This window comes from Patagioenas fasciata, chromosome 20, assembly GCF_037038585.1.
Source record: "Patagioenas fasciata isolate bPatFas1 chromosome 20, bPatFas1.hap1, whole genome shotgun sequence".
Lineage (NCBI taxonomy): Eukaryota > Metazoa > Chordata > Aves > Columbiformes > Columbidae > Patagioenas > Patagioenas fasciata.
Window position 1 is genome coordinate 11,836,739 of NC_092539.1, and position 23,197 is coordinate 11,859,935.

At 53.9% G+C, this 23,197-nt stretch overlaps 1 protein-coding gene across 1 annotated transcript; it reads right to left on the reverse strand.

The window, feature by feature from the left end:
- Positions 1-23,197, reverse strand: LOC136110365 (uncharacterized). Its single transcript, XM_071817374.1, has 5 exons — positions 23,091-23,197; positions 22,166-22,597; positions 20,954-21,058; positions 14,503-14,708; positions 1-1,409 (listed from the first exon to the last, which is right to left on the reverse strand). Exons 1-4 carry the CDS (start codon positions 23,195-23,197, stop codon positions 14,600-14,602), a joined length of 753 nt encoding a protein of 250 aa, XP_071673475.1. The 3' UTR covers positions 1-1,409; positions 14,503-14,599.

Sequence of the window (23,197 nt, forward strand, 5' to 3'; positions counted from 1 at the left end):
TGTGAGCAGCTGGGGCTGGTGGTAAACGTGCGTCACTGTCACAACATGGAAGACAATTATGTTGCTGGGAGCACAGAGTGGTGGTTGCAGTCACAAAGATCGAAACACCATCCTAGGCATTGTGATCTTTTTTCTTCCTTCAACTCTGTCGTCAAACCCTGCAGATCACCTGGCTCAGTTGCTGCTAACGGTGCCTCAGATGTGACCCGGGCTGGTGCGGGCGCTGCGGTGGGTGCTCAGACCCTCGCACAGGTCAATGGATGTTGCCGGCTCCTTCCAAGGGGTCATTGCCGCTCTGTCAGCAGCAACTCAGCCACTCGCTGTGCTGTCGTCGCATGGGGAAGGTCCTTCATGCTGGGTGGTGTGAACCTTCTTACCTCTTCCTACTGTGCTCAGGACTCCCTTCCAGTTTCCATAAGAATCAGAGGTATGTCCCAAGTCGTCACCCCAGGGAACCCGGCTCTGTGAGCCCGCGAGGAACGCTGCGGGCTGGGCTTTGCGAGAGCGCCGCTGAACCGTGTCATCTAATTCTGGTTGTCCCCAAAAGTCACTAGAAATGAACAGCAGGATCCAGCGGGATGGGAAGGGTTCTTAACAAGCCTTACGGTGAAAACACGCAGGTGACTGAAGCCCACCAAAGCTGTGGGAGCTGGAGCCGCAGTCCTCACGGTCTCAAGTGCTCAGGGCAGTGCTTTCCTGCCCGTGCCCAAACCACTGCGGGTGTTTCTGAACCGCAGCTGCTCCCCGGGCGTGCGGGGCCGTGTCAGCCGAGCACCGCGCGGCCGGGGCTCCGGCGCCTGGCCATGCGGTTACGGCGCGTTTGGGCACTTGTAGCTGCCGGAAGTCTTTAGGCTTTGGTGGGGTTTAAGCACCGTCTTGCCGCTTTGAGGCCGCTCTGAATAAAGGAACAACCATTTCCCACGAGGAGCCCGCCCGGGTGCCCCCGGTCCCGCACACCCGGTTCTGCTCAGCAGGGACTGGGAGGGACTGCCAGGTACTTTGCTTTGGGAACTCTGTTTTTAAGTGAACACCCTCTTTTTTAGCTGTGTATGGCTGTATTACTTGTATATTTATATATTCTGTATTTATGTTATCAAAATGTAGTATTTTGTAGCTGTCTGTTACAATTTGTTTAACTTGTAAAAAACATGACTATGCTCTCTCGTACTTAACCAGCTGCCTCTCACCGTAGATTCTCTGCTCCTTTCCCTCTGTTGGTAACACCCAACCATAATGTATGTAGATCGGACTTTTTTTTAATTTAATTACTTGTCATTGTTAAATTATTTATTAGTGTTTTTAAATTTCATTTCACTGCATTTCTTTTCCTGCCACCACTGCCGGGCAGCTCAGACACAAGCGTTTCTCACACATTATGCTCCTCCCCATGTGCGCGTGTGCACACACCCCTACAAAAAAACAGAAAAGAAAAATTAAGAGAAAGATTACACTTCAGTATATTTGTAAATAAAAGCAACCTGTAAACGAAGCAGGAACCCCTTCCAGCGTGCAGTTCTTTCCTCGCTCTGGCAGCCGGCGCGCGGCGCGTTCGGTGTGCGGGGGCGGCCCCGCCGGTCTCTGCGCAGCCAAACGGGGCCGCGCTGGCCGAGCGGCCACCAACGTCCTCCCGGTGCCGGCGCAGCCACCGCGGCAACAGCCGGGGACGCAGACCCGGTCGGGCCTGTCGCTCCGGTTTCGTTGTCAGGCAGGCTGGACACCGGGCAAGGGCGCCCTTGAGGGTTTGCCATTAGGATTTCCAGCTAAAAGCTCGTTTTCACCTACAGAAAGCATATGCTTTGAGTTTTTGAATAACAGAAATAAAACGTCTCAAATGGAAAATTTCTGACCAAAACCCGCTAGGTTTTCACCAGACATTTTCTGAAGGAGATGCTCTTTTAATGGAAGCAAAGCAGAGCAAATGCAGGTGCGGAAAGTGAAGCAGCTCCAGGCCTGGGCAGCCAGAGAAGCTGCGCCAAGGTGTTTAACCACTTCTGCTCTGCTTAAGTGACAGAGAAGTGGCCATGTGGATATTATTTTGTTATCCTGACCAACGCCATTTAAGCCGAAGCGCCAGCGGAACGGGCGCCCTGGAGCGGCAGCACGCGGTGCGGAGCAGCGGGATCCCCCGCGTGGCGCCGGCGCCAATGCAACCGCGGAGGAGCTGAGCAGGCACGTGGTGGAGAACAGGGCACCGGGACCAGCGCGTTTGGGCTCAGAGTCCTCGCTCCCGCCAGCGGTTCCTTGCGCGGACCGAGCCAGCGGCACTGCCTGACCGAGGCTAAGGTAGACTAATGGGGATAAGTACCACCGATGCATTATAAAGCACTCGTCTAGTAATGGCAAATTCGAGACCCATATAAAATGATAGATACGCACTTGTGTCTCTTGAGCCGTGTAGACATGAACTTGAACTCCAGCTGAGGTTCGATCTGGTCATATCTGACTGCTCAGTGCCATGCCCCATGTCCAGAGACGACACATTTCTGTGCCTCAGGCATAAAGTCACAATTTCTTTTTTTCATTAAAAATCAAAACATAGAGTTTTAGCGCAAAGCAGAGAGCACCAAAAGGGGCAGCCCCGCTTGCACCCGCACTGCTGGTCACACCATCTCTGCACATGTTGGCAGCCCCGCTGCAGCAGGGTGAGTTCATCTGCCTTGACAAACTGTCCACCAGGGACCAAAGTGACAGCACTTCCCCCAACGGCTGCTCAGCCCGACCGGCGCTGCAACCACAGCGCTGCGGGAGTCAGTGGGGGAAGGGGCCGCGGGGGAGCTGGGCCGGGCCACGGAGCCGCCCGGCCCCACGGCCAGCGCGGTGTCACCGCGGGGACGCAGGATGCCGGGGACCCGCCTGGTCCTTCCTGCTGCAGGTTGCACATCACACAGGGCACAACACATCAAGAGGCAGGAGCTCAATGACATAATAAAAATCAGCAGTAAGTCTTCAAAACTTGTTTCACTCTTTGGTTCCTGAGGCTGCGCACACAGCTGTGCGCACGACTCTGCCAGCGCCCCTCCGCCGTACGGCGGGGACGGCCCCCACTTCCACCCGCGGGCCTGATCAATAAAGCATCTTTGTTCCCAGCTGACACCTTCTTTCCCTTTTTCTGTCCAGCTCCAAATCGCATCATCCTGTCCCCCTCGTGCTTGTTATTGGTGGAATGTCACCGAGGAAAAATGAATTGCCATTAGCAATTGGTTTCACCTAAGTCAGAGTTAGCTACTCAAATATTCATGCTCTGCGTGCATCTAATATTTATGAAGGAAGAATTACTGAGTTGCCTATAGCTATTTCTGAATCTCCCAAAAAAAGATAGGTGAAAGGGATCAGAAAAAAAAAAGATGATTAATACGTTTGGGGCTCGGTGTTCTGCATTGTTTGTGCTGCGTTTCTCTTTGGTGTCAGAGAGACAGAATGAAGACTGATTTATACGGCACAGCTGTAGCAAACAAAAGCAGCAGCATCCAGGGAAATGGCCAGAGGTAAAAATGCCGGTGCAAAGGGCTGAGGGCCTGCACCTGGGTGCTGCTCCCCATGCAGCTCTCCCTCCCAGCACCTTGCACAATCAGATTATCTGCTGGACACGGGAGTTCAAACAGCCCTTCAAAAGATTTGTCTTAATAATTGCTGCCTTATCTTAACTTCTGGTTTTTTATCAGCCAAACTGCTGCTGGGAGGCAGATCCCGGGGATAAGGTGCTGTCACTCTTAATTATTATTACCTCTTATAATGAAAACACATTTGTTCAGCCTTCTGTGCACTTGGAAATGGTGTAACTAATGAACATCTAGGGCTTTATCAATATTTTCAATAACATAAAAGAAACATGATGAGTATAGCCCCACTGTATAAAATGATTGTTCCTTAAATGCTATTCAATAAAAAGCATACTTGCTTCTCATTTGTTTATATTCAAATAGAAAACCAATTAGTAAGAATGAAACACACTTTTGCATCCTCAGAAAACTGTTCTTTCCTGAACACCACATTTTGCAGTTAAGCTGCTGCGGGCTGTTTTCTGTCACAGAAGGAACAGGGCGATTAGCACCAGAACCAGCAGCTGCGTTCTGAAACGAGAGAGGTGCTGGAGTACGCGGTCCCTCTGTTTGCTGATGGGGGGAGAACAAAACAACTCTATTGGAAAGCCCACTAACAAACCGGGCCTGCAGTTTTATCAAAGCAGCCGACACCCCTTGCATTCTCAACCCGCTGGAGCGCTCGGGGCAGCGGGAGCAGCGCGGCGGTACCCGCGGAGAACCGGGAGCACCGGCCACCCGCACGCCCGCTCCCAGCGACGGCGCCGCCGGCCCGGCCCGACCCGCGGCACACAAGCCGGGACGCGCGCCCAGCGGCACAGGGAAGCAAGGCTGAGCAGGGAGCCATGGCAAACACAGCGGGAGTTACAGTAATGCTCGTTTTACTGGCGCTTGATAGAGAATTTGCTTTTCTCTGCCCTCTGCATCTACATTAACTGACAATCTTTTGACCTTTGGTTAACAAGAGGGCATCACATTCTCTTTTCTTTAACCAAAAAATGGAAACGGAGCGGTATTTTTGTGTGCCTTTGGGACGGTGTGTCCACGAGGAACGACGCAGGGACAGCATCTGCCCACTCAGAACTCTGCTCAGCCCTTGTGCCAGCTGCTCACCTCACTGGTTGCGGATTCGAGATCCGTTCGTAGTGGCAACGGATAACGAGGGTTTAATTAGACTGGTGTAGTCAGATGATGTCCCGAGGAAGAGAGATTTTGGAAGACGGGCAGATAAAGGCAATGCTTTTACGACAAGCGTTTACTAGAGGCACCAAGCGCCGCAGCTGGAGCTGCGGGCAGAGCTCCAGCGCTCAAACCGCTCCTGTCGTCTCCCAGCAGCACACGCATTCTTCTCATTGTCCTGTGCTTGTGTGTCCTTCTCCTTCCCAAAAAAACCTTTCAGTTTGCCGCGATATTTTACTTCTATGAAAGCTTATTCAGAATTCAAGTGGTTTTGTCAGAGTTGAGACTTTTTTCATACAACTACTGTAGAAAAGGGTAATGCTCTGGAGGATTCCTTACAGCTTTCTACCTCAGATATTTCCTGCATAAACAATCAACCTCCTTTTGGAGCATCGGGACTATGACACATTCCCCCAAAACACTTTCAGCTGCTTCAGTTAGTGTTCAAGACTTGGTTTTGGGAACTGTGCAGAGACAGAGGTGACAAATGGAAGCTGGGAAGCAAGGTACCGTTACTGGCCAAGGGACACGGAGTGACACGGGTGGTGAGCGGGACGCTGCAGGTCTGAAGCTGTTCTTCCCCGGCCAGGGGACGGGACCTTGCCCGCGCTGGCTCAGCGAGGCCACGGGTCACGCACTGATGCTCTTCCAGGGAAGGTGTTTCACAACGCAGTCGTCTGCATTATTAAAATGAGGAACACGGGATACGAAATGCCTTTTCCTTCTAAACAGCCCTTCTGTAATTACCATGCCCTCCCCCCGGGGAGCGTGTCTGTGGGGGTTGTGTAATGGTTTTAGCTGCACACCCACAGACAGCCAGGACACGCAGCTCCCTCCTTACTGCACTGCCTCGTCAGGCTTGCTTAATTTGTTCCTTTGTTCAGCTGGTAACGAGTAAACTGGTGTCCAGCGAAACACAAAGAGCTCCTGCTGATCAGATTACGGGTGATGTGTCCCAGCTGGGGCATCCCCTCACACCTGTGTTGTCAGATTAACCCGATAAGGAGCTGCTGATAAGCACCGCACACAAGTGCTCCCTGTGATCTGGTGCATTCCCTTGATTTTTCTTTACACCTTGGTGCTATGTGAAAACCTTCTGCTTCAGGACTGAGAGGAGGAACCAGGTAATTATGCTCCCAGTGGCCAGAGCCTTTCACGCAGGACACAGCAATGGAAACCTGCTGCTTACTGAAGCAGGCAAAATACGTGTAACTAATAACAATCAATCACAAAGACCTGGATAACCTGATCTCTTTTTTTCATTACTGTGAAGAGGGAGAAGCCCTGAGATCTGTACACTACATAGAATGAAACACAAGTGTTTGAAGGCAGGTTGTTAACAGGGACGCTCCAGAGAGGCAGCCTGAATGTGAAGCCATCTGCCCAAGCAGGACCGATTCTGGCTCTCGACGCTTGGCACCAGCTGGCTGAGGCAGAAACCGGCCACCAGCACCCCACCGCGGTCCACGGGCTCGTCGGGTCCACGGGCTCGTCGGGTCCACGGGCTCGTCGGGTTCACGGGCTCGTCGGGTCCATGGGCTCGTCGGGTTCACGGGCTCGTCGGGTCCACGGGCTCGTCGGGTCCACGGGCTCGTCGGGTTCAAGGGCTGGTCGGGTCCACGGGCTCGTCGGGTTCAAGGGCTCGTCGGGTCCATGGGCTCGTCGGGTTCACGGGCTCGTCGGGTCCACGGGCTCGTCGGGTTCAAGGGCTGGTCGGGTCCACGGGCTCGTCGGGTTCACGGGCTCGTCGGGTCCACGGGCTCGTCGGGTTCACAGGCTCGTCGGGTCCACGGGCTCGTCGGGTTCAAGGGCTGGTCGGGTCCACGGGCTCGTCGGGTTCACGGGCTCGTCGGGTCCACGGGCTCGTCGGGTTCACGGGCTCGTCGGGTCCACGGGCTCGTCGGGTTCAAGGGCTCGTCGGGTCCACGGGCTCGTCGGGTTCACGCGCTCGTCGGGTCCACGGGCTCGTCGGGTTCAAGGGCTCGTCGGGTTCACGGGCTCGTCGGGTCCACGGGCTCGTCGGGTTCAAGGGCTCGTCAGGTTCACGGGCTCGTCGGGTTCACGGGCTCGTCGGGTTCACAGGCTCGTCGGGTTCACGGGCTCGTCGGGTCCACGGGCTCGTCGGGTCCACTCCGTAAGTCAAAGAACGAGCCTCAAACGCTCTCTGGACTGCAACTGCTCCTGAGGAGCCAGCACGGTCGGCTCCGCGTCCCGGCTCACTCCAGATGCTTCTGGATGGGTTGAGTGGTGGCAATTAATGTCCCATTCTTAAAAAATAATCTTTTCCTCACTGATATATCATTCATTAGTTAGCAAAATGCTTAGAAAATGAAAATGCCAGGCAAGTGTGAAATGTGATCCTCTCCAGAAGGACTGAAGCAGCAGTGACCCCTCTGCTGCAGCAGCTCGGACAGACAGAGGCTGCGGCTGCCCCAGGACAGACGGACACAGGGTGAGTTTCACTTGCTGCCATCTGCAGCTCCTGAGATTGCAGCTTGGCACAGGGAGACCAACTCCTCGAGTTCCCAGCAAATCTGCGTTTGAACTGCATTTCTGTGAGACTGATGCATTCAATGACATTGGTGGCAGACATTGCTGGTTTCTTCACTTGGCTCTGAAACCTCCGCAAGGTCTCCCAAGCACGGAAGGTTCCGGTGAGACAACCAGAACACGCGTGAAAAGAACAGGCTTTTGAAACCTAATCTTCCGCAGGCTGCAGCAGAGGCAGCGCCAGGCTGCCGACAGGAGGTCTCTGAAGACTCTCAATATACTTTTTATTCCATGGCTCTGGCACCACATAGGAAATTAATTCAGCGACAATATTTTCATTAGATTATAACCCAAGTTCTCAATCTTAGGCACATTTGTATGCTTGTAGTACATTCTAATTACTTGTAAAGAATAAGTCTGTGTGCCGGTTGGTTTATTGAATATATTAAGTTAATGAATAAATAAATTTGTCTCCACGCCGGGAACGCCGCTCGACGTCCGAGCGTGCGGCAGACGGGGCCAGGACGCACCCGCTTGTGCTTCTGGTCAGCGACACCACTTCTATTGCAGACGGACTTGAGAAAAGCACTTTCTTCCCTCAATAACAGAAATCAACGGTGTGAAGAGCCTTTCTTCCTCTTTGCTTTCTTTTTTTCCTTTCTTGTTTCTAAGACGCCTTACTACGAACTGGTCGGAAGAGGGACCGTTCCTGCCCGAGCCCGGCACCTCGCGTGGTTCTCCGGGACGGGGCTCTCGGACCTGCACTCGCTCTCCATGGATTTCCAAGTTATGCAGAGTACCAAGGAAACAGAAGATACACGGATTAAAATAGTGATAGTGCTGCAATAAAGTTTTGGATTTCAGTACTGTGTTGTTTCTGCCCATATTACGGGGTTTTCTGTTTATCTTGTCATATTTCAGAAAAAAAAACCAATAGTTTTTTTAGCCCGGAACGCAGTCACCGAAGTGGGAAATGCACCGGGTTTAAGAGAGCTCTTGAACTTCCAGCCTTCTGTGCTCCCTCAAACGCAGAATTCCCGGAGGCTCATCCTACTCCTTCTCCACCGGTTTGTTCCGTGAGCTGCTGCTGCTGAGCGCTCCTCTCACGGAGTGGTTTTTCGGCTCTGGCGCGCGGGAGCGCGGGCGCAGGCCCTGGCACGCAGGGCGGCCGGCCCGGGGAACGCTGCTCGTCCCAGAGCCACCGCGTCCCGCCAGGGCACGTTTCTGATAAGGCCCCTTCCAAACCCACCGCGCTGCTGGCTCGGGATCCCGTCCTGCGACATCAAGAACGACGTCCTCGAAAGTGCCCACCAAGAACAGAGGAAGGAGCACACGGCACCTTACACAGGAAAGATCATTTCTGTTGCCTCTCAAAGACAATGTAAGCGAGATCCGAGAGGTAGAAGAAAACAGCTTCTGGTGCTGGAAAGCGGTTGTACCAGGCAAGGGGCCTGACAGGAAGACTGGGGCAAAGAATGAAAATTTCTGTTCCAGGCTGTTGAAATAAGAATCAGTGGAACAAGATGATGTGGTTTCTGTGTTGTTGGGGCTGCGATGCTTTGTTAGAGAACTGTTCACCCATGTGAGAATGCATAACCTGTCAACCTGCCAAGTGAAACTTCGGGTGATCGGCTGCGTAAGTGCTGGTAGCGCAGGATAAAGCTGCCTTCGGCTACTTTCAATTACACGCCCAATTCTTTTAAGACTTCTGAATATTTGGGAAAGGAGAATATGCAGAACTTGTTTGTTTACATCAGATTGTCCTGTGTTTTCAGGTTTCTCAACTGCTTTCGGAGCATGTGAGCACAGCCCCAGCCCTTCCCCTTCCACATACCTGGCAATTTTGTCAATACAGCAAATGACTCCTCTCCAGGAGAAAGGAGCCGTGTCAGGCTGGTGGTGTCGGGGTTTCGTCATTTCAGCGAGGTGGGAACTGGAGCAGAGACAGGCATTAAACACCGAACGCTTCGCAAAGCGCCAGATGCTGGTGCAGCAGCGATGATTCAGGCAGCCCCAGGGGCATCGCTAGTGCTGGGCTGGGTGGGAGGGAAGTGTCGTAACCGGGGCAGATCTCAGCCTTTCATCGTGCGGCTCTGCTGCCAGCGCGGCCGAGCGCTGCCGGCCCTGGGTGCCGGGCAGAGCAGATGAGGTGTGAACCGGCTTCTCTCGGCTCCGCTGCGACCAGGCAGCCGTGCCAGGGCTCCACAGCTCCCGGTGCCCACGCCGCCGGTTCTGTGGGGCTGCCGCCGGTTCCGTGGGGCTGCCGCCGGTTCCGTGGGGCTGCCGCCGGTTCCGTGGGGCTGCCGGCAGCCTGCGTGCCCCGCAAGCACCGCTGGGGAGTTCTGGCACCAAGCTCTAAACATCTCACCTCCTTCAGAACTGAAGTATTCTCTGCGGATCTGGATGCTTTCGGGACGGCCTGCCTGTGCAAGTACCTGGTTTCCATGGGTGATTGCGAGTGAGGTCTTCTGGGTGAGGAACTCACTGAAGTTGACAGCTTTGTTCCTTTGAATTTCTGTGCAGGTTTCTGTTCTGCGTCAGGGTGGTGCTGAGCCTGCCCTAATTACCCAAATTACCGTACCTACAAAAAGCACAAATTCATTTTCATGGTACCTTGCTTATCTATCTCTACCCAGAGCTACTGCAAAGACAGGCCCCTGAGGGCATCACAGAACATTTCTGGACCTCAATTCACATGTTCAAACTATTATGCAAACTTGCACACCAAACCTATTAACTGCTTTCAGCAATTTTCAGCTTCCATTAAAGAATGCTGTACTTTTTTCTTTCCTACTCTGCTCAAAACATGCAGCAGCATCCAGATGTTTGATGGGGACCCTGAAGAGCCACCCCCAGACAGGCAGGACCAAACGGTTCACAGCTGTTGCATCCCCATCGCCAGCCCTCGCTCCACCGGGTTCTGCTTTTCCTCACGTTGTTCCTGTGTAACCTCATCCGGGTGTTCCTGCTCCGGGGTTGGACGGATGGGCTCCCAGGTCCCTCCCCGCCCCTGGTGTCCCGCGATCCCGTTCTCCTCGCCCGCTCCAAACGGAACCACGGCCCAGGTCAGACGGCTCTGCTCCTGCTCCTGCTGCTAATGAAGCAATGCCCAATTAGCTGCCAGACGGGAGCTCCTGAAAGCTGGAGCTGCTATCTGCAAGTCCAGAATATTTGTGTTTCTGTACCAAAAGCAACAATTACACCACAGGAAGAAAAACAAATCTCTGCAGACTGAGTAGATAAAAACGAACAGGCTTAATCAAGGCTACGGAGTAATATTTTATCAATCATCATTAATTTCCTTTGCCAAACTTTACCATATAACACCGGTGGAAAATGGACTTTTCTATTCTGGTGAAAAACCTGACAGGCCGGAACGAAAAGCTAATTTCCAAAGGCTGGGAAAAACCCTTCAACGGTTGGTTTGGAAGCAAATGTATATGAGTGATTAAATTTTTTACTAACGATGGTCCCTGGCGATGCCGGTGCTGGTGGCACCCGGGCTGTCCCATGTGGGGGTCAGACAGGGACCCCGCATTTGGGGGGCTGAGCGTGGCCGGGACCCCCCGTGTCCTCCCGGATCAGAGCCAGGAGAGGAGCAGAGCAAACCGCAGAGCACCTAAAACCACCTGCACCTAAACCCACGACCGGCCCTCCTGACACACCACACAACGCCCTGAGAACAACCTGGAAGCGTTTAGAGGGCCGGCGTGTGTGGCAGAGAAAGAATTAGAGCAAATATCTTCAGCACATTCTCCCAAAGCCTCCGTAAGGAGCTGAGTCCTGCAGCCATGCCGGAGGAGCCGTGTCTGCCCGTGGGAGAAGGCGCTTACAGGCACCACGATTCGGGGAATAGTTTTATTTTCAGAAAGGCTGCCAAAGAGCAGAGGCAGTTATTCCAATCAGATAGAAAGGGCAGGGAAATGTTTAATGAATTAAAGATACCCTTTTGTTGAAAAGGAGTTTATATGTAAGGACTGTATGGGTGGCTGGGGGGCGGGGAATGGAAGCACCAATTTAAAAAGAAAACAGCATGTTTCATCTCTCCGAGACTGGCGTGGCTGTGACATGAACAGCACCTTATCTATGTGAGAATCAAAAGCTGTTTGTGGTGTTCCTTTTCCAGTTTTGCAGGAGAATCAAACAATCTTGTCCTCTATACTTGAGGCTTCACATCATTTGCTTTTCAGACTTGTTATGGCTGCTAAAGCATTAAAACTGAAACCTGAAGGAAAGCACGGGGTTATGTGAAGTGATGAGCACCATCACCGTTCACCAGCACGTCCCTCTGAGCGCTGCGAGCTGGCAGGAGCTGGCTCCCAACAGCGCAGGAACCAGTGGATTATGAATCCAGGATACACACTGCGACCGATGAAAAGATGAGATAACATAGATGCACAGTGCACACACATGTTCATAGAGTGAAACAGTTTTCCACGTAAGACATACTCGAAAAAAGTGCCCCATGTGCTCCATCTGTAGGACATGATGAAACCAACATCTCCACAGCTACACGCAGAGAGAGGGCCCGTGGTGAGGAAAGGCCAGAGCACCAGCGACAGAACCTGCTGTGTCCCCTGCCAGAAAACCGCCTGCTCCTGTTGTCAGGTGCCCGAGCCACACGCTGCACGGCAAGAGGCCGGCACTGGCACGGCAGAGACCAACACAGCCGCTGCTCCCGGCAGCGCCTCAGAGCAAGATCTTCACCAGGACAATTGTTCTTGAACAATTTCTCCAATATGCGGGATACAATTATTCTTTTATACTCAGTCAGACATGTAGGTCTTTCTTGTACAAACCTGTGGGCAGCAAAGGGAAAATCATGCCCTCCAGCTACGCCAAATGGCTCTGACGGCCGCGCGGTGGGCCCGGCGGGTCCTGCCGGGGCGGGGGGGGTCCGCAGCGCCGCTCGCCACGACACCCCACGCAAACTTGTTCTCACACACAGAAGTATTTTCCTTCCTTCTACAACTCCCATGGACTAACACTTTCTTCCTTGAATCCTGGTGAAGCTTTGAATGGTTTTCAGCCAGTCTTCAGTCCTAGTTATTCGTGAATTCAGTGCAAGGCCGGGGGAGAACTGACATTATTGGGACAATGAGAGACCGCACACTGAGAAGAGGGTGGTTCTTACAATAACTGCCTGCTCAGTGCTTCAATGAAAACTGAGATTACAGCCACAAACTCCGTCTCCAAACCTTTCCTCCTCTCCTGCCACTATCAGAACGCCCAGAGCAGACCCACAGAACCACCCCCGGGAACGGGCCCTGCCTGCGGCGCCCTCCCCCCCGGCTGCGCCAGCGGCCGCGCAGCAGAGCCGGTGAGCAACACGGCTCCTGGGGCGCTGGTCGCCCTCTGCGCGCCAGGGGTGCCACTGGACTCGTCAGTCTGTCCAGTCAGTCCCATTATCACTGTTTCATACCTCGGCTGCTGTAACAGTGTTATGATCAAAGTCTACAGGATTTTCAATGTCATCACCATCCAAAAGCTGAAAGAAATGTTTGGGGAAGGATTAGTTGACTTTCAAGGAATTGTATTAGAAACACAATTTCAACTGATATTCAGTAGCATTCTGTCTGGCACGCAGGTCCTAGCAGCCCTCTGGAAATCCTCGACCAGGCCAGTGGGTGATCCACCATCTCAGCACTGTGCTCGGTAATCTTATCCTCAGACAGTTCTAGTTAGGGACACTCCCAACATCTATCTCACAAATTACCTATGGAGTCACATCCCCTGCAGCGCTGGTAGGATATTGTATCATGCATCTTTTTTAGCTTATGACTGGAAAAGATAAGATCTGAAAAGAATTTAGTGGTGAGGTAGGTGATGAAATTCTGCTGCTGTGTTTGAATACATCAGGCAAGAATTGTTTTGAGTCCTGAATATGTATTCAATTTCCATAGGCTTCTAGGTGAGCATCTTTTGGAGGGAGTACAAGCATTGATATGCAGATAGAACACAATAACTATCAATAATCCAATGACACCCGCAAAATCAGGAAATACATTATCCGAAAATAGTAAATGGACTAAGAACCATTCCTATCTTTAACATTAGATACCAGAGAACGTGATGTTGCCTGTCTTGTCTCAAGTTTTATTTGTGTGCATAGGTAAATACAACTTAAATGATCTCTTTAAAGATGCTTATCAGCCCCTGCTACCCTGCACTGAAGGCATGAAACAGTTATTCAGCAGCAGGAGCAAGGAGACCGCTGCAGCTCTGACCCCTCTCCAGGCCCCCGGGTATGATCCGGAAACGCACACACTCCTCAGGCCACAGCACTGGGCATCGTCCCCTAGGGGCTCAGTGGATGGTGGACACAGCTTCTCAGCCTGACAAGCATATTAAACGAAACTCAGCCACCGCATACACTGACCTGCGGGCAAGGTAGCGAGGTGCTGGGATGCTCTTGTAGCAGTTCAGTTTATGAGACGACGATCCTGTGTGGTGATTTCCTCTAAGGCACAGCTGGTCAAGAGGTGGGGAGGCTCCCAGTGAGGCAGCCGTGGCGCGCACAGCTGGCTCTATCTCTTGCTGAGCGCAAGTGGGTAGAAAATGGACATGCTAGGATCTGCCTGCTGGCTCCCAAGCTGGGAGAAAGGTAACCGCAAAAATACAGAAACAGAGAGTGGAAAAAATTATCCTGTACTTTTGATGCACCTACATCAAACACACTGGGGAAGCAGAGTTCCAATACCAGAAAACAGACAGCTCTATTTTCTGATCATTGCTGACGGCTTGCCGGCGCGGCTGCGCCAGCCCTGCCAGAGGAGGAACCGGCACATCGCCCCGACACCGTGCACCGGGCAGCCCCTCATCGGACCGGGGACCGGGGAACGGATCCTGCCCCAGGAAATCTTGCGTGGGGCAGCACAGCTCCCTCCCTCACCACCCCCAAAGAGAGCGGGTCCAGGTCTCATGTCTGAAATGTTCCTTTCTCGTCACTTTTAGGTCACTGTGCATCTCTATTTCTAAGCAGGGGCGTTATCCCCTCTTCCGTTTTACCTTTTAATAAAGCAAACCAAACAAAGAGGTACCAAGCCCCTGAACATCAATGGAGAGAATACACGTATTCTCGGGCTGTGCAAACTATAGACCCGACACCCTGAGCTGCGGAAAACGCAGCCCCCCCATTGTCCGGGCTGCCCCAGCTGAGCTGAGAGGAATGGCTGGGGGGGGGGGAGAGGAGCATCAGCTGTGGGCCTGATCCCAGCTGCATCCAACCAGCTTTCTTACCGCCAACAAAGAGCAGCAGAAAAGACTTTTGTCCTTTATTGCAAGAGCAACCAACCTCCGTCCCATTGGCAGGGGTGACGATTAACCGGAGAGGATTCATTTATCGTCTGGCACTCCGATCCCCCAGCAGCAGCCCAGGCCAGCGTGTACAATCATGGGCGGCGCCTTGTTTTCCTCGCTGACTCAGTCGGCTTTGTCTCCCCGTGCCAGGCTGCACAGCCTGGAAGAGGCTGGCAGTGGAGCGATCTCACTGAGAGATGGCTATGGAAAAAAGATAGAGAAAATGTGTGAGAAGAATTGCTGCGACAGGCCGAAGAGTGACGCAGGTCCCCTGCCAGTGAACCTGGAATAAGCAAACAGTGCTGGGTTGACAGGCGCTCCACAGGGGCTCCAGCACCCCGTCTGTAAAATCCCTTCTGGGAGGAGAGGCAACATAGGCTGCTCATGCTGGGAGCGACAGCCCCGAGTGAGCTCTGTGCAAGAACTCCTGACCCCTGCTAAAGGGCAAAACATGAGAGCAAAACCAACACCACGCAGCGCTCTGAGCACTTTCCTGTAGGAGCAAGGACTTCCCAGCGGTTCGGGCGGGAAGAGCGAGTCCCGCTGCGGCGCCCCGCCACCAGACACCCCTCACGCGATGACCCTGTTCTGCTGCTGCCGATCCAGACGGTTTTGTGTGAGTATTCTTCCTCGGCTAAAGAAAAAAGATATTTAACCACAACAAACCTGCTGCCAGCAAATGGCAATCTTAGTTTCTTGAGTCTATACTATAAGCACCAGCTACCAGTTTCCGACTGTCATCGCTCCTTCCTGCAGAGGCACCTGCCGCAGTGACACGGATCTCCCGCAGCGCCGCTCCGCATCCTCCGAGACGCGAGAGAGCTCATGGGTTTAGTGCCAGGAGGCACTGGCAGCGATGTTTTAAAGATTCTCTGCAACGTTTGCTTGGGAGTGCAGGAAAATCCTCCTCCCAAATAAATACTTTCAATAGTTTGGAGAGCAGAGAAATCCAGCCTTGTAAGATTTAAACCTCGCTCGTTTCCCAGCCCCTACTCTGAACACTTCAAAACGCCTCTGCCAGGTAACTCAGTCATTCTAACAGGGGCTGGAGAGGGACGGCATCCTCATTTAATCCTGTTAAACCAGTGAAGAAAGGCAAGACCGCTATGCACCCTTATTAAGCAGAGCTTTGAAATACGCTTCTAAAAATCCTTTTGCAACACTTACAATGAATTGTTTTATGGTTTTTCATTCATTTTTCTTAAGCGGAGACTCATAAGAACTGAGCTGGGCCTGACCTTCCGCAGCAGCAGACAACAGCCCAGACCTGGGTTCATCCCGACACGGCACCTCGGCCCGCAGCGAGTGCCCACGCTCGGCCTGGGACCCACGGCCCGCAGCGCCCACCCGCTCCAGTGGGGTGTCCCCACCACACGGGGTGTCCTCACCACACCACGTCCCTCAACACAGGGTGTCCCCACAACATGGGGTGTCCTCACCACACCATGTCCCTCAACACAGGGTGTCCCCACAACATGGGGTGTCCTCACCACACCATGTCCCTCAACACAGGGTGTCCCCACCACACGGGGTGTCCTCACCACACCACGTCCCTCAACACAGGGTGTCCCCACAACATGGGGTGTCCTCACCACACCATGTCCCTCAACACAGGGTGTCCCCACAACATGGGGTGTCCTCACCACACCATGTCCCTCAACACAGGGTGTCCCCACAACACGGGGTGTCCTCACCACACCATGTCCCTCAACACAGGGTGTCCCCACAACACGGGGTGTCCTCACCACACCATGTCCCTCAACACGGGGTGTCCCCACAACACGGGGTGTCCCCACCACACGGGGTGTCCTCACAACACGGGGTGTCCCCACCACACCATGTCCCTCAACACAGGGTGTCCCCACAACATGGGGTGTCCTCACCACACCATGTCCCTCAACACAGGGTGTCCCCACAACACGGGGTGTCCTCACCACACCATGTCCCTCAACACAGGGTGTCCCCACAACACGGGGTGTCCTCACCACACCATGTCCCTCAACACAGGGTGTCCCCACAACACGGGGTGTCCCCACCACACGGGGTGTCCCTGCCACACCGGGTGTCCTCGCCGCACCGGGTGTCCCCGCCGCGCAGGCTGGCGCTGCGCAGGGACCCGAGCGGCTCCAGCGTGTGCAGCTCCACAGCCACGCACGTCTGATCAGTATCAGTTTGATTGAACCAAGGCTGGGAAGCGCAGTCGCTGTTGCTTATCCCTGGAAATATCGCTGGTTGTTCCATCATCCGTTTCCTCCACAATTCTGCTTTGCATTTTTTCACAAAGATGTTCCATTTTTTCAATAGCTCTCTGATCCCTAATCTCCTACTTAGTAGCTCATAATTTGAAAATACTACACTGAAGCAAAACTGATCACGAAAAAAAGTAAGAGAAAAATACAGCGCTGATACTGAAAAGGAAAAAAAATACCCTGGTGTTTCCACCGCTCTTGTGCTATTCAGTGGTGCTGATAACTCAGAAACAGCAGAGCGCTGTGAATTCACTCTGCTGAACAAGAAGAGGGCAAAAGTTATAAGACCCAATAATATAAAGAATAACGTATCAGAAAAGCGTGCCATCTCCGAATGGGCGCCGCCACTTCAGCACCCAGGCAGCTCCCGCGGCGGCGCGCGCTCCCCGCTCCTGCCAAGGAAAACGGCGCTTCACCAGCTTTCTGAGCCTTGTTTTATTTGTGCTCGGAGTGTCCTCAGCACACTCGTTAGTTCAAGTCTTAGAATGAGCTGAAAATGAATCACAGATGGGCACTGAGCATGACAGAATGCTACTATTTGTTCAAGACACTTTGCGTACGTCTCTCACCCAAAACACAAAACACAGCAAGGGCTGGCAAGAGACGGGCACTGTGCACGGCGTCCCTCAAGAACAGAACGAGACATACACGGCCAGAATCAGCTGTGTATGTTACTATGATGTGATTGTTAGAAAACCCGTTGCGAACGGGGAGATGCCAAGTGCAGAAACAAATCAAGCGGCAGAGAGGAGGGGCCAGGTTTGCGGCACACACCGAAACATCCGACCGTCCGCCCCAAAGCTGCGTCCCAGCCGCGGCCCCCAGCCCCTCGCGGCGCCGCACCACGGGCTCCCGCTGCGGCCCAAAGCAGCGCTGGGGCCTGCGCCCCGGCACCGCCAGCACCCGCGCACCGGCACCACCAGGATCCACGCACCGGCACCGCCAGGATCCATGCACAGGTACCACCAGCACCCACGCACCGGCACCGCCAGGATCCGTGCACCGGCACCGCCAGCACCTGCGCACCGGCACCGCCAGGATCCACACACCGGCACTGGCAGCACGTGCGCCACCACCACCCGCACAGCATCACCTCCCACTGGAAACGCGCTTGCTGGGTTCCGCAGCCATGGTGTCCCCAGCCATGGTGTCCCCAGCCATGGTGTCCCCAGCCGTGGTGTCCCCGGCCGTGGTGTCCCTACCCCTGGTGTCCCCCGCACGGGCAGGACGTTCCTTCTGCAGCCTTGTCTTGCTCACAAGGTCTCTTCTACAGGTATTGGCAAGAATCATTTGTTGCTGTTATAAACGGGTGGGTGTGACTAAAGATTTCTCTACCCAACATATCTTTAAGAGCTGGTATCAGAATTCAAAGCACTGGGGGAAGCACACAGCCTGGTGCACTCAGGCGGCCGTCCCGTGCGCACACAGCGCTCACGAAACACACGGGGTTGTGTTCTCCGCAGCTGCAGACACTAACGTGTAGATAGCAGCCCAGCAAACCGATTTTGCAGCTTGTCTTTTCCACGACACTTTGTTAAATACATTATTGCTTCATCATCACTTGCAGTTTACTTTGGCAAGGCCACAACATCGCGTTTCTCAAAGTCTTCTGTACCTTAATAAATCCAAGCCCGTTTGGACAGAGCAGGGAAGAGACTGGATGCACAGGGCACAACTGGGAACAGTTCCTGCCACGCCTGATTAACGGAGCAAAAACAAAGCGCAGCGCCTGCTGGAAGAGGTCCCAGCCAAGGCACAGGTTGTGTAAATTGCCCTTAAGGAAAAGAGGGAAAAGGACACTTCCTTTGGGAACCGTTGCAGGTTTTTTCAGTTTTTTTGGTGCTATTGTTTGTTGGGGGTTTTTGTTTGTTTGGCTTTTTTTTTTCCCCAACAGTGTGACCACGAGGGAGGGGAGGGGGAGTCCCGCTGGTACTGCTGCCGGCACGACCGCGGGGCAGAGCCCAGCAGGGGCCGTGCACCGACACGGGGCTGCGCACCGACATGGGGCTGCACACCGACACATGGCCGTGCACCGACACGGGGCTGCGCACCGACACATGGCCGTGCACCGACACGGGGCTGCACACCGACACATGGCCGTGCACCGACACGGGGCTGCACACCGACACGGGGCTGCACACCGACACGGGGCTGCACACCGACACATGGCCGTGCACCGACACGGGGCTGCACACCGACACGGGGCTGCACACCGACACATGGCCGCGCACCGACACGGGGCTGCACACCGACACAGGGCTGCACACCGACACATGGCCGTGCACCAACACGGGGCTGCGCACCGACACGGGGCTGCACACCGACACATGGCCGTGCACCGACACGGGGCTGCACACCGACACGGGGCTGCACACCGACACATGGCCGTGCACCGACACGGGGCTGCACACCGACACGGGGCTGCACACCGACACGGGGCTGCACACCGACACATGGCCGTGCACCAACACGGGGCTGCACACCGACACGGGGCTGCACACCGACACGGGGCCGCGCACCGACACGCGGCTGCACACCGACACATGGCCATGCACTGACATGGGGCTGCACACCAACACGGGGCTGCACACCGACACGGGGCCGCGCACCGACACGGGGCTGCACACCGACACATGGCCGCGCACCGACACGTGGCCGCACACACACGCGTGGCCGCACACCGACACGTGGCCGCACACCCACGTGTGGCCGCACACCGACACGTGGCCGCGCACCGACACGTGGCCGCGCACCGACGCGTGGCCGCACACCGACACGTGGCCGCACACCCATGTGTGGCCGCACACCGACACGTGGCCGCGCACCGACACGTGGCCGCGCACCGACGCGTGGCCGCGCACCGACGCGTGGCCGCACACCGACACGTGGCCGCACACCCACGCATGGCCGCGCACCGACACGTGGCCGCACACCGACACGTGGCCGCGCACCGACGCATGGCCGCGCACCGACACGTGGCCGCACACCGACACGTGGCCGCACACCCACGCATGGCCGCGCACCGACACGTGGCCGCACACCGACACGTGGCCGCGCACCGACGCGTGGCCGCACACCGACACATGGCCGCACACCGACGCGTGGCCGCGCACCTCAGCACTGTGGAGGATGGGTGGTAAGATGTGGTGTTTAGAGACAGAAGAGCTACCTCCCTACCAGTCTAAACATGACTCCAGACAGGAAAATTCCCACCTCCTACCTCCTTCCATTTCATCACGCTTGGTTAAGCGATGTCATGAAACCCAGCCACACAACTGTGCCCATTGATGTGTCAACCACTGCCTCTGCTCTACACATGCATTTCAAATAAAAACTCTTTGAGTTAAAGTATCTAATTCTGTCTTGTTTCCCCCCCTTTTTTTTAGAACAGAGGAAAAACCGATTATTCATGCAGCAGGTTACTTTCTGTTCACTCTGGCAGCTGCTCCATACTGCTCTGCTCCTAAAATAGTGCATTGCAAAACATCTTTAAATCTTGCAGAGCACAGTGTTAACAACGGCAATTGGCACCCGTGCCATTTTGCATAAGGTTGTCATCCTCTCTCATTGCTGTCTGTAAACACTTCCTTGCCTACCAAGGCAGCTTCAATTTGCCACCACTGTCAGAGCCAAATACAGCCAGAGGAATTGGTACCTTCGTGTTCATTTGTGACTGTTCTTTTGAGTCCCATTGTAAGATGTACTTGAAAATCCAAGAAACTAAGTGGTTTCCTATAGATTTCTTTTGCTGTCTGCTGTTCCCGCACTCTCCATTCTTCACCGCAGTTGCTCCAGACGCTCACGGAATGGCTGTGCAGGTTTGCTGCTCCAGCTGACTGGGCAGGGATGTTCGCCAGCACAGCCCATTCCAAGAAGCACCGCTGACTGCAGCTGAACCCTGAATGCTTGTGAGGCTGACGAGGTAGCAATGCACACAAGTGCCCTACCTGTCTCTGTTTTACCATCGGAAGACACGCTCAGCTCACTCACGAAGGAACCCGTCCTGGTGTTGTGGGTGGGAAGGGATTGCAAACTGCATTCCAGATGAGGAGGTGCAGAACTTGCAACATTAATATACAAATAATTAAAGAAAAGCAGGAAAGGACAACCCTACTTTGTTTCTAGCCGTATAATAACATTATGCAATTTCCATAGCACTCGGACAGATCTCCGTATTGCCCTTCCCATGGCACTCACGTACAGCTGGAAGCGGCAGGCCAGAGCAATACAGTCGGAGACACTCTCACAGGTTGTTTCAGCTTGGGAAGATGATCACAGCAGCTGGAATTGTCAGGAGCTGACCTGTGACGGGGAGAGGAACAGCGTTGTAGTTACATGCATAAAGTATAAAGTTTTATAAAGTCTTCAATGTATGTGCCTTGTCAGAATTTACAATAATTTAAGGTGCTTATTATTCCTCCAGGCATGGAACTCATAAATATTACTCAGTGCTATTTGTCATTGGCTTCTCTGTCATGCATAAAGTAAAATTAAATACTTATCTCTATATCGTTAACGTATTAAACGTTAGGATTTATGGGGCTTGAGATCTTACTTGCTCTGAGAACATTAACTTCCTGATGAAAGATCTGAATGCAAATAGAAGGAACGCCAAAATACCCTGGAACGTAATTAAGGATACTGAGGTGCGAAGGCGCCCCAGGCACAGGAATGTGCCGTTCTCTATTTCCACTTTCACGGTGGGCCGGTTTTCTTTGTTCCCCATTTCTACCACCATCGCAACGTGCCACCGGGGCTCTTTGTAACCAGTACAGTAAATGGATTTAGGTAAGCACGGATTTTGATCCTATTGTTTTAAACAGGGGTGGAAGGGAGGCAGAGAACACTGTGCATACATATGATTTTGTTCAGTGAATTAATCCTCTGGTGACAACAAGGTCCTTAAAACGCATCTTGGTTTTCCCGTAGTGTCTGTCACTTTCCTGACAGAAGCCACAGGGTGACTTTAAGCCTTTGCTGCTGCTGCTCACCTGAAGAGCATCGCACCGTTACCTGCCAGAGGTTTTTCCAGGCTGGGACTAGAGAGCGGCCTTAGAAGGCGGCTGTGTACACAACGGTGACAGAAAATGGCGTTTAACAAGGAAGGTGCCCATGTCCATCTTGAATAGCACGACTACAACGTAACGCAGGTGTGACTAATTCTGAACTAAAGATCCGCAGACGGACGCTGTGTGTCATGTCCCAGGCAACTTCAGCATCAGACAAGACGCACTGCTAGGGCGAAGTGGAGGGCAGGGAACAGACGCGGCGCTGCTCACGCTCTCACCCGAGGCAGGCGCTGCAGAAAACTAAAACGAGCTACGGCAGCCACGGGCACGAGACCGGAGGATGAACGCCCCGGGCAGACCCGGCTGGTGCCACTCGAACCAGGTACCTCTGCACACCTACCCACGGCAGTTTGGACAGAACACGCTGGCACGCACGGACGCGCCGCTCTGCCGCAGGACACCGTAGGACGCCGCAGGACGCCGCAGGACACCGCAGGACGCCGCAGGACGCCGCAGGACGCCGTAGGACGCCGCAGGACACCGTAGGACGCCGCAGGACGCCGCAGGACGCCGCAGGACGCCGTAGGACACCGTAGGACGCCGCAGGACACCGTAGGACGCCGCAGGATGCCGCAGGACGCCGCAGGACGCCGTAGGACACCGTAGGACGCCGTAGGACACCGCAGGACGCCGCAGGACGCCGTAGGACGCCGCAGGACGCCGCAGGACGCCGTAGGACGCCACAGGACGCCGCAGGACGCCGCAGGACGCCGTAGGACGCCGCAGGATGCCGCAGCCTGGCCGGGTCTGTTCAGAGCCGCCCTCTTGGCCGCTTCACTGCGGAGGCCAAGCTGTGTCCCAGCAGCAGATCTGTGGCCTGTTCTAAAACACAGATTGAATTCATCGCCACTGTAACCTCTGGTATCTCATCCTAAAGGACCGCGATAGGTATTTTTTGCAGAAGACATTTTCTACTCTGCCTTGTCCTAGGTGATTTAAATGTCCTTAGAGAGCTACTCCACGCTTTGCTCACAGGATTCCCCACAGCGCAGCAGAGCTTGCTGCCAGCCCAAGGTTTGCCATTATTCATTCCTTCCATCATTCCTGCTTTTATGATCTAAAGTAATTCCCCTCCCACTTACGTGTACGCTGTAACATCTCATCTCTGAGGCCAACTCCTGGCACTTTTCTCATCGCCCTCTCGGCCCATTTTTAACGTATTTTGATTCTTGCTAATATTTGCAACTCTTTCCATTTAAGTACAATTAAATAACTGTATTAATCACTCTATGAAAAATTCAAGTTAATGAGTTCAAACTTTGCACCAGTTGTTGGAAAACCCAAGCTGATCCTCCCCACTGCTAATGAGAAGCAGAGAGGTGAAGGTGCCACCGTCCCTGCTCGTGTATTGTACCCCTTCCTTCCGCGCCAT